The 11,711-nt window shown below is 41.1% G+C and overlaps 1 protein-coding gene across 1 annotated transcript in view; it reads left to right on the top strand.

Moving 5' to 3' along the window:
- Positions 1 to 269: 269 nt before the first annotated feature.
- The window catches only part of SPRED1 (sprouty related EVH1 domain containing 1), an 83,625-nt gene continuing 72,183 nt past the window's right edge, over positions 270 to 11,711 (top strand). Inside the window, exon 1 of the mRNA XM_063117749.1 lies at positions 270 to 1,147. Coding sequence (XP_062973819.1) covers positions 1,116 to 1,147 — 32 coding nt within the window. The 5' untranslated portion in view covers positions 270 to 1,115. The remainder of the gene's footprint in view (positions 1,148 to 11,711) is intronic.

The following is an 11,711-nucleotide window of genomic DNA, read 5'->3' as shown; positions in this document are numbered from 1 at the left end:
GAAAGTTCTGAGCAAAATAAATAAAAGAAACCCCGAGCATTTCCAGGCTTCCCAACTGGCCATTTGGCGAAGGCTGCGGTCTCCTTTCCTTCCCTCGCCTCCCAGAGTTAGCGGCGGAAGGAGCTTGAAGTCAACGCTTCCGCCCAGTTTTCCCGCAAGGAGCGGGGAGGAAGAGAAGGGAGGGCAAAGAGAGGCGCAGGAGGGGGGTGGCGGCTACTCCTGGTGGGGCTGCTACTGAACTTGCTCGCGTGCTCTGTGGGGGGAGAGAAACGATTCCTCTTCCTACTTGTCCTCTTGGCTGCTGCTTCCTCCACCTCAAGCACCACCAGCCGTGACGCATCCACCCTCCCTCTTCTAACCTCCGGGCTGCTTTAAAACTCCCCCTTCTCCTTTTCACCTTCCCTCCTCCTCCTTCCTCGCCTGCCTGGGGCTCAATTAGTTCCCCTCTCAGTCCTGCCTCTGCTTGCTCCTGGGTTAGGCTGAGGCGCCTCCTCCTCTCCCCCCCACCCCCTTTCCTTTCTTCCGTTCTTTCTTGTTTTTTTTCTCTTCTTCTTTCCGCGCTCCCTTTTTCGGATCTGTGGACGCTGCTGGTGTCTGGAGGAATTTCTCTTGCTGTTCTTTCCTTCCTGCCCCGGGGCTGGCAGCAGGAGAGGGAGAGGGAGGGGGGAGGAGGCGAAGGCCAGTGTGAGGAGCTGCTGCTGCAGCAGCGGGAGATGTGGATTCTTGGTGCAGCTGCAGCACAAGGACACGGCCAGGGAGCCGGGCTGCAGCTGAGAGACTCGGCTAGTCACCGCCACCACCACCAACCACCCTGCTCCAAGTGAAAGAAGACCAGAGGAGCTGGGATTGTCGCTGTTGTCGCCGTCGTCGCCAAACAGGAATAAATCCAACTCGGACACCCCAGATCGTTCCGTTTCCGTGCTGAAGGGAGAAGGGTGGGGGTTTGGCAAGCTGCTTCTTTTTGGGCACCCCGAGGATCGAGGCTATTCTGGCGGAAGGGTGCGAAGTGGGGCCGGTCTGGGGTTTAACAATGGTGAGGTTTCTGGTGAGCTCCTACTGCGCCCTGGCTGCGTCGGTGCTGCTCCATCCCCATATCGGATCACGGTGAGGAAAAAATGAGCGAAGAGACGGCGAATTCTAACAACGAGTAAGTTCGCTTTCATCTCTGCTTGGTGGGATTGGGGGTGGGGAGGAGGAGAGGGGGGCCCTTTTGGCTTGGTCGTCTCCAATTAATGACGCGCTATAGCTTTTTCTTTTCGGGTTGCTTACACAGCTGGCCCATACCTCTGGGTTTTAATGCGCCGATGTGCTTCTCCATACGTAAACACCCCAAAGGCTCGTGAGAATCGGGGTTCTTTTATGGCTTTGGAAAGTTATGGCAGTCATAGGATATGTGGTTTTTGTTTTGTTTTGCTGTGTGTTGGGGAGACTGAACCCCATACCCCACGTCGGACTTGCAATGGCCTATATGCTAGGTTATGAAAAAGTCCATTTTCATCTGCTTGTTTCATATGGCAGAAGTGTGTGGGAGCTTCATCCTGTAGGAAACTGCTCCTGAATTTTAATTGGATGAGTCAGTCAGTGTAAATACAGTGTTAAACCTTCCCCCAAAGCGTAATTTTTTTTAATGAACTGTTAGGACTCCCCCCCCCTTAAGTGGAGGGTGAAGTGAAGAGAAGATTTTAATATATTTAATTTGCTTGTCTTGAATGAATTCCGCAGGGGACATACGTTTGTACAACTATAGGGATCTAGTCTTCAAACTAACTGTAGAAAAAATGGAGTCTTGAATCGTGTGTGTGTGTGTGTGTTTTCTGAAGCATGTTAGTCTTGTCAATTGTCCTAAACTTTCCCATTTCTTCTAAAGAATGAAAAACGATGGCATTCCCTGTGACTCCTGCATCCTGCTCTGTCAGTGGTTATTCTTTTCTGCAGAATGAGTTGCGAATTAGTCATTTCATTTGCTTGAACATAGTTCGAAGTAGTTGTGGCTCAATTATAATGCAAAAGCATTCTTGGGGAGAACTAGCAGGCAGTTATTATTTTTTCCACGTCTACAACTTGAACTGTAAGCACAATTTCTGGTTTGGGTGGGGAAGGAGACACTTGTCACTTGCATACATTCCTCCAAATAAAACCTTAATTCCTTAAGAAGGATCAGTAAAGAAACAAGCTTCTGCTTCTGTTTTAATGAATGGCTTTTTTTTTTAATGAATGGGTAGGTTGATATAATATAACAGGGACAAATCCTGAATTGCAGTAGGGAAAGTACAAAACATTGCGCTGAGCTAGTTGATAAGGTGAAGTGCTGCAGTACCCGTGGAACCGAAAGGGAAGCAGCCGCCATATTTTCTTTTTTGTGAATCGCTCTAATTTGCATACCACAGTCTTCATTCATAAAAAAAAATAATTAAACCTACGCCACCTTTGACATTTTGCTTGGTCTGCCTTGCAGGGAGTGGGAATTTTTCCATGACAGTAGGAAGAGTCTAGTAGGTCCAACGTTCAAGGTTTTCTGAATTCTTATGTCGAAAAATGCTGTTCTCTGCTTGTTGACACTGCTATGTGGGAAATATCAGCTCGGGGAAGTGCTGGGAGCACGTGATCCATTCCATTCATAAAATACCTGGCTGGCCATTCACAGTGCAGTACACTGTGTCTACATGGAAGAACTTTCAGATTAGCCCTGGTCTATTAAGAATGACACTGGTTTGTGTCAGGTTATGTGTAGAAGCACCATCTTACCATCCAATGTATGGCAAGTCGTGTGCTTTGAAAAGATGAAAGTAAAGAATATATCCGAGAGAAGCAGTAGTGTCACTAAGGGCTCTTTTCTTTTATATGTAGAATCTTCTAGTAACAAAAATTACATTTTTGTAATTTGGCATATCGCAGACTAGCAATAGTTATAAAACAACAACAAAAGATTAGATGAAAGCAGCTTAAGACGTAAACATTGCTATCACTGAAAAAGGAGCAAAATGCTTTGCCCTGTTTCCTTGTGCAGTTTTGAACCCCTTTGCTGATGCTTGCACTGTGTGTTTTTTTCCTCCTTTAATTGAGGAGATGTTAATCTATTAGATACTGTATTTTAAAGGAAAGGAGCCACTATAGTTAACTTACATTAAACATTTTAAAATTGGTCAATGTGAAATTAACTAAATGCATTCCTATGATTAGTCACAAAAGCAGAATGAATCTGGTAGTTCCCTTTGTTAGTGTATGTTTATCTGTGTTTATGTGCCACCTGATAAGAAATATTTGAACAAAAACCAATGGATGGTGCTTTTTAGAGAAGCTGCAGTGTTATAGGAATTAGGAATGAATGTTTCCCGTACAGTCTTCAAATGTCAGGATGGGAAAATGCTGAAAAATATCTAAGGTTGGATCCAGATTTATACTGGATCAAATGCGCTAGCTGAAGTGGACTTCCCTGCCCCCTCCTTCCCACAGCAGCCCCTAAAAATGCCACACAAAGGGTCAGGACACCCTGCTAAATGTAGTAAGCTGTGTTGTGGGGAAGAGGGGATCCCCAAAAATCAGGCAGAGGGACTTTACACAAGCAGAGGCCTTTTTTCTCACAGAAGGCAGATCTTGGATCCAACCCATGATTATGATATAAAAAAATGTTCTTGTTGTTCACATTGGTTTTTGTCAATGACTTATTCGTTCTGCTAGTGTACTCTCAATGTACAGGAATATCATCAGAAGAACATGCTAGAACATCTCTCTCCATTCTTGCAGATTTTCCCCTTCATGTGTCATCAGTATGTCTGTAGTCATATTCTGAATTTCTCGATACTTCCATGCTTTGTGTGGATTTGCTTGGATTTATTTTTTTAGTTTGATTTTTATGAGCTTGATACAGTAAAAAATACAGTGCATAGCTGCTGCTACTCTTACTAACACCATCAATGTTTAAAAGATAGCCTTTTACTAAAACGTAGCAACCAATAATTCTAGTTAAGATCAGTTTTAACTTTGAAAAGCTCCTTATATTCCTGTTATTGTACAAAAATTGTCATTGAAATGTAGATCTAACAGTGGACGAAATGAAAGACTCTGGACACAATTCAGAATAGCTTGGTCTCAATTAATATGCAATATGAGCATATGCAAAAGGCAATGTACAGAGTTTGGCTTATTATATATATATTTCTTGTTAACGTATTGTTATCCTTGAAGAAGCTGTAAACTTGACTAGAATATATATATATATATATATATATATATATGCTTTTACACAGCTCAATTTTCACAGCTTTTTGCTTTTTTAGCGCAACAGAAAACCACTAGGTCATGTGTCAGCCTTTTACTCTTTCAGAAAAAGTGTTTATGGTTTAACAATATTATGCATTATGCAGAACTGCACATCATTAGTAATCACTTTCAAGTTCGCATAGGGTTTTTTTTTTTAATGTCTCAGGCTCTGGATAGCTGTACATTTTTTCAGTTGCTTGGTTTGGATGGTGAAAGAACTGGGATTTTTTTTTAAAAAAAAATGAGTGTATTATCACTACATTCATTAGAAACCAATGCAGTATATTTTAATTTGATGCTACAAATCAATTTTGGATACTTTTTCATTTTAAAGTTAAAGTGACACTATTTTATTGTGTTTTTTTCATATATATATATATATATATATATATTGATTCAGTAGGAGAACTGACGGCAATCCTTCAGACCTTTTGAACATTATTGAGTATTTTAGGGAAAGCTACTACATACTGTGAGATTTTATTTATTTAATTATTGGATTTTTATACCACCCAATAGCCGAAACTCATGCAGATCCAGGTACGCTTGATGAATTTCCTTGGTACTCAGGCTACCTGCAGTTTGTGTGTGTAGATACCGTATGTACGCCATTTGCAAGGCAGTCATACATTTTAAAACTAAAGATAATTTTAAAATGCACATATGTTTTCATCTATGCTAAAAGTAATTTTAATCCAGACATTATTCCTAAAAACAGTTATACCAAAGCATTATATCAGAAGTTATTCCACCACCTGTGGTGCCACTTTTTGAGATTGTTGAGAGATTACTTTGCCCTTGGAATTCTATCCTGGGTGAACCTAGATGCAGGCCTTGGTCACTCTCATGGATAGAAGGCAGCTAGTGAACACGCAAGTCCTACATTCATTTGAATGTAGGGTTTCTCCCTCACCCTGCAAAAAGAAACTTGCTAGAAAGCTGGTTCTATTATGCACGGTCCAAGATCCTGTATTTGAATAGTTGTGGTGAGAGGAGTGGGCAAGGAATGGAGCAGTCTTAAGGCTCTGAGGATAAATCAATCAAATAAGAGGCTTGCTATGAGGACTACTTTTGGGATCATGTATTTATTTGAAGTGGGACTAATTCAGCTTTGCAGACTGCATTCTCACATTGACTACCCAATATTTCTTCTTCTTGACATTATGCTTCAGCTATTATAACAACAATAAAAAGTGCTTAGTTTGTGTTTGTAATGAAATCAGTTTTGTGATTTCACAGAAGCCAAACTGATGATGAAATTACATTGGAATTGAAAATATAATTTATATGAAGCAATAGCTTTATTGTCTATCCCTATATTGAAAGAAACTTATGCTTTTTTCATCATTTTCATCACTCCTTTTATGTATTTAATTTTCCATACTAAAACATTGATTCTCATTTCAATACACGTGAGAGCACATAATCATGCCTACTGTGTGACAGTGAAGTCAGTGAAGAAGGCTTACATTGCTGACCCAAGTAGCCATTCAGTAGGACTTTTTCAAGTGGTATGAGTCTTAGTGTCATCTGCACTAACAAATAGTATGTTGATACCCTCAAAGCCTTTCTCTGGCAAATTTGTTGGGCACTTTGAGGGCAAAATTGCTTCTCTTCATAGTGATCTGAACACCAGTGTTTCTTGTTGAGGTGTCCAGCGCATCAATTCACCCAGTTTTGTGGGATCAATTTCAGTCATTTAGGCCCAATGATGTGGGCAAGACATTTGCAGGGATGAGGCCAACCACATGCCCACTTGACTCTTGTCCTTAGTGGTATGTTCAGCCTAGCCAAGGAGGTCTGACCAGGTGGTTCCACGGAGTGATGAATGCATGTTTATGTGAGGGAGTGGTGCCAGACACCTTTGAAGAAATTGTGGGACCACTCCTGAAAAAGCCCTCCCTGAACCCAGAGGTTTATAACCCCTACAGTCTGGTAATAAATACCCCTTTTTTGGGTAGGGTGTTTGAGAGGGTGGTGATGGCACCACAGTCGTAGAGGCTCTTGGAAAAAACAGTGTATCTGGACACATTTCAAGCTGTGTTCAGGCCTCATTTTGGGACAGAATCTGCCTTGGTTGCCCTCATGGATGATCTTTATTGGGAAAGAGACAGGGGGAATGCAATGTTATTGCTCCTTTTTGATCTCTCAGCAGCTTTTGATACCATAAACTACTGTATTCTGGACCAAGTCCGTAAGGTTTGTTTAGGGGGCACTGTATTGTAGTGGTTCTGTTCCTACCTGTGGGGTCAGTTCCAAAGAGTGGCATTGGGGGATTGTGTCTTGGTCCCATGGCAATTTTGCTGTTTTGTGCCAGAGGGCACAATCCTGCCACTAGTGCTGTTCAACATCTATATGAAGCCGTTGTCTATGGGCATTAGGGGATTTGGGGCAAGGTGTTATTAATATGCAGATGACACCCAGCTTCTATTTGTTACATCTAAGTCATGTGAGGACGTGCATGACCTGGGCCAGTGCTTGGATACAATGGTGGGCTGGATGAGGAAACAGAATTCTGGTAAGATGGAGGCTCAGAGAGTGGGTGGTTCACAGGTCCAGGAGCTGGATAATTTACCTGTCCTAGGTGGGGTGCACTTCCACTATAGGAAAAGGTATGTTGTCTTAAGTGCTCCCGGATTCATCTGTCTTGAGGCCCAAGTGGCCCTAGTGGCAAAGAAAGCTATTACCAGTTTATGCTGGTACAATAGCTACAGCCATTCCTGGACAGGGATAGCCTGGCCACAGGGATCCATGCATTGGTAACCTCAAAGTTAGACTATTACAGTTGACTTTATGTGGAGCTGCCCTTGAGATTGGTTGGTAAGCTGCAGCTAGTACTAAATGTGATGGCTAGATTGCTCAGTGGAGCATCTTACACTGCACATGTGACTCCTGTACTGATAGCTCTACTCTGGCTGCCAATTAGCTACCAACCCATGTTCAGAGTCTTATTCCTGGTTTACTAAGCCCTAAACACCTCAGGACCAGGTTATCTGAGATACCACCTTCTTTCATGTAGGCTGCCTTGGTCTTTTCATTCTGAGGGGGAAGGCTTGCTGACCATACCATGGCCTACTGAAGCTCATTTGGCTGTGGTGCAGAGGAGGGTCTTCTCAATTGTCCATCCACCATGTAGAATGATCTCCCCATTGAGATCAGGCAGGGCTCCTAGAGTGTTTCCACAGGCAACAGAAGATACACTTGTTTGCCCAGGCATTTCCCTGACAGCTAGTATTGTCACTCACTCCTAATTATTTAAATTGAGACTTTACTGTTGTATCATTGTTTTATTGTTTAATGATTGGTTTTATTGTATTTTATCATGATTTTATATTGGAAACTGTTTTGAGATATATTAACTTTTAATTAATTGAAAAATAATGGGTGTAGATTTAAAACTAATAATATGTGGGTTCCTTTTAATGTCATCATATACGTAAATATGTGAGACATATTTATATATATGCACATTGACCTTTCATATGCATCATATATAGTAGAAGGATACATTAGTGTAATACAGTTAATAACTGCAACAGGTATAAACAATATTTTTAAAAAACTTTTTTGCAATTATTTAAATTGTATCGTTTGAGGGGGAAAATTAAAGAATTGAAGGAGTGTGCGTTAGGGGAGTCTCAAGCATGTATGGTTTCTACTGTTTTAGTGCAACTAATGCTGGATGAGGAGCACAATAGTTTGCCAAAAGAGCTTTACCCAGTGAATTGCAAATGCAAAATAGCAAACAGAGAGACAATTCATTAGGAGAAGACGAGCAGGGAAATGGTATCTGAAGAAAAAGGACATGAAAACTGAAGTGGGAAAGGGTAAAAAATTAGCATTGAGATGGCTGAAAATGCCAAGGGAAAGAAAATTGTCTTGAAGACAAGATTGTTTCTTAAATTAATAGAAAGATATTCAGGATGTAAATTGCTGTATCTAAAAAAGTATGAGTGGCGTAAGTGGTTATAAACATTGGCTTCAACCCATTGGATTTCAATGGGGCTTAAGTGTACATAATTCTGTACTGGATTGTGGCCATTGTAAGTGGACATTTAGGGTAGATGTGACAAGAACTTAAATTCCAAATATCAACAGGATGAAACATTAAACAAAATTAAAACCACCATACAGCATTCTGTGATTGTATTCAGTATGTAGAAATAACCAGATGCCATTGAGCTGCTTACTCCAGGTTGTGGGAACATCTAATGTTGGAAGAATCCCAGACACCAATGACCTACAAATTTGATAGTCCAACACATCTGGAAGGTACCGGGTTGGGGAAGGCTGCCTTGTGTTCTTCTCCTCCTCTTTCCTTTTCTTTTTGTGTGACTGCTTGGCCTTTATTTGCTTGAGCTGTTTCAGAAGGTCACCATCAAATCTTTGTGTAGAGTCAATTATGTGGATGTTTGTCAGCTTCTTTCAAATAGCTTCATAGGGGCCTGAAGTGGGTTATACCAATTTAACCATAACCTAACACTCCACATTTTTATAAAAATGTGATGTGAAAAAGAGTGCTGGATTTGGTTTAAATCCCCATTAAAGGTACAATCTGAGACACACATGCATAAGCCACATTGAATAAAGTGGGACCTACTTCTGAGTAAATGTTTATAGGTATGTGCTGCAAGCCATCAATCTCTCTGGGTGTGTTTAGGCCCAACCTACCTACACAGGAACAGTTAGGTTAAAAGGTCGTGGAACCATATATGTTGTTCTGAACTACTTCGAACAAGGACAGAATATAAATGTTAGCAACATGATATTGCCATAAAAATCGTATGTCAGACAGATGTTGACTGTTCATTAGTATTAAAAGTATTAATGTTCCAAATGTTTGGGGAATAGTTTGAACAGACCAAAGAGCTAAATCCAATGTGACGTGAGCAGACACCCACATGTGCAACTGGAGTTTACCTTCCCCAAATCTCTCATGCAACCCCTCTCCTCACAACATGAAATACGCTCTGGAGAACTTAGGGGCCCTCTAGAGCACATTGGGGGGGGGCACGGGGGGGGGGGAAGTATACTTCTATCTACCAGAAATGTGTATTTTGCTAGCTTGGGAGCCCTGCAGAGGGAGGACGAATTCTATCTGCTACCAGTGGCTAGTCTACAACCCAAAGTGTTGAAAACATTCTGGTCCATTAAAAGGAATTAAAGACGCTTGTTCCAGATCTTGGTACAGTAGGTTGACACTGTACCTAACTGGGGCACTCACTAGTAAGATTACTTGTACAAACACTTTCATTTAGGCTCTTATTTTGTTTATAGGATAGAAAGAGACATACTTAAGGAAGATACCTCTTTCTGCTTTGGTTTAAATAAAACTCTGTGTATACTATAAACTACTGGTGGAACTGTGTTGGTGAATAAAGCTACTTGGCCTTCCTTTCTTTTTTGCCCTTATGACTTTTTTGCCCACCATAAATATGATGGTTGTTCTTTATTGAGGTATAAATTACATTTTCCCCCTACTTCTTTATCTTGATCCCACTGAGGGTTTTTTTTAATCGAGGGATGAACTTATATATGAAGAAACGGCCCACAGTATCCCATCGGTACTGTTCAGAACAGCTTTTTTTTTCTTGAGTAAATTTAATGTAACATTTATTTTAGTTGCAGATTTCTATATTTTAAGAAGAACTGTAGTAAAAAATATAGGATGGGAGTGAGGAAGGTAATAGTGTTGTCAGTTTCAGGTGTCTTGTGTTGTTGGCTTTAGCATTTGCACTCTAAAAATTGTCACTGATCAGTACCATAGGCAGTTGTCACGATTTATTGGTCTTCTAATGCCTTTCTAGCTGTGTAGGCAGGCCTTCTGGAACTTTGTGTGCTAAAAATAATTTTGCAAATGGAAAGCAATTTTTTTGCCATACTGTTCCTTTTGAGGTCCCTGTACCTCCCTCCCCCACCCCATATTTATTTGCAGGTTAGTAGAAGTTGTTGTAGTACTTCACACGTTTTGAAGAATTTATTACATCAATCTGTATTTTATTCATTGAATATTCACATTATCTAACTGCACATCATTTGTGGTCTTCTTTTGTGGTCCTTTGTGGTCTTCTTTTGCAACTTACTGTTATATATCCTCAGTAGTTCTCTAAACATATATGGCCCCCAGTATTATTGGTAATCTTGAAAACTGTTGCTGAATGTTCCACTGGAACCATATTGCAGCTTCTGCTGAACCTAATTTACAAAAATAATAAAACATACTGTTGGCCTTTTCTAGCAAAGGTTTGGCTGATTTCAATGAGAGAGTTTTAGAGAGTAATCCTATGGTCCCAAGCCACATCTGGGGGCAATGGGATTTTTTTGATTCCTAGAGTTGAGGCCAGAGACAGGGCTTTAATCTCAGACCAAGGAGTCCCAGCTCCCCTCGCAGCTGGTGCAGAGAGAAGAGCGACAGCTGCCTCTCCAACATCACAAAGGCGACCTCGGAGGGATGAGGAAAGGGTGCATGCTGCTGGGAGAGGAGGAGGTGGCTTACATCATATCCCAAGGCCTCCCCAGCCTCCTCTCTGACACCTGAGCTAGCTGGACAAAAATGGCCATCTAGCTAAATGTCAAAGGGGGAGGCACAGTGCACTTCCAAGATCCAATAAAATTATGTTGTTGTTGTTATATTTATTTGTATCCCACCTTTTGCCCAATACTGGGCCTCAAGGAGGCCTTAGAAAAATTAAAATAAATGCATTTTAAAATCTATGAAAAGAAACATACAAAAGTTAAAAATATATTAAATATGTTACAATATTAAAACATTAAACATTTAAAATACATGACAATTTTACAAGTCCTTAACATAGACGGAGGCCCAGATTATTCGCCAAAGGCCTGCCGGAACAAAGAAGTTTTTGCCTGATTCCAAAAGCACATCAAGGAGGGAGCCAGTCTAGCTTCCCTGGGAACGCCTCCTCCCATATGTACCTGCCCGGACCTTAAGATCATCTACAGGGGCCCTTCTCCGTGAGCCCCTGCCAAAGGAAGTGAGGCAGGTGGCTACTAGAAGGAGGGCTTTCTCCACTGTGGCACCATGGCTGTGGAATGAGCTCCCCAGAGCTGTCCGCCTGGCGCCTACACTGTACTCCTTTCGTCACCAGTTGAAGACCTTTTTATTCTCTCAGTATTTTAACACTTAATTTAAACTTAAATTTAAATTTTACTGTTTTAACTCTGTATTTTAATTTTACACCAATTTTGCTGCGTGGTTTTTATTCTGGTTGTGCTTTTTATATTGTATTTTGTATTTGTGCTTTTAACCTGTTGGTTGTCTTACTATGGTTTTAATTTTTGTGATCCGCCCAGAGAGCTTCAGCTATTTGCGGTATAGAAATGTAATAAATAAATAAGAGCGTTCCAGAGCACTGGAACAGCCTTCATCACATGTTTAATGCTCGGTACTTAAATTTCACCCATTAAATACATTGGGACTTGAACATGCT

Source organism: Elgaria multicarinata, chromosome 2, assembly GCF_023053635.1.
Source record: "Elgaria multicarinata webbii isolate HBS135686 ecotype San Diego chromosome 2, rElgMul1.1.pri, whole genome shotgun sequence".
Lineage (NCBI taxonomy): Eukaryota > Metazoa > Chordata > Lepidosauria > Squamata > Anguidae > Elgaria > Elgaria multicarinata.
Note: the sequence above shows the minus strand (reverse complement) of the source record. Positions and strands in the feature narration are given on the sequence as shown.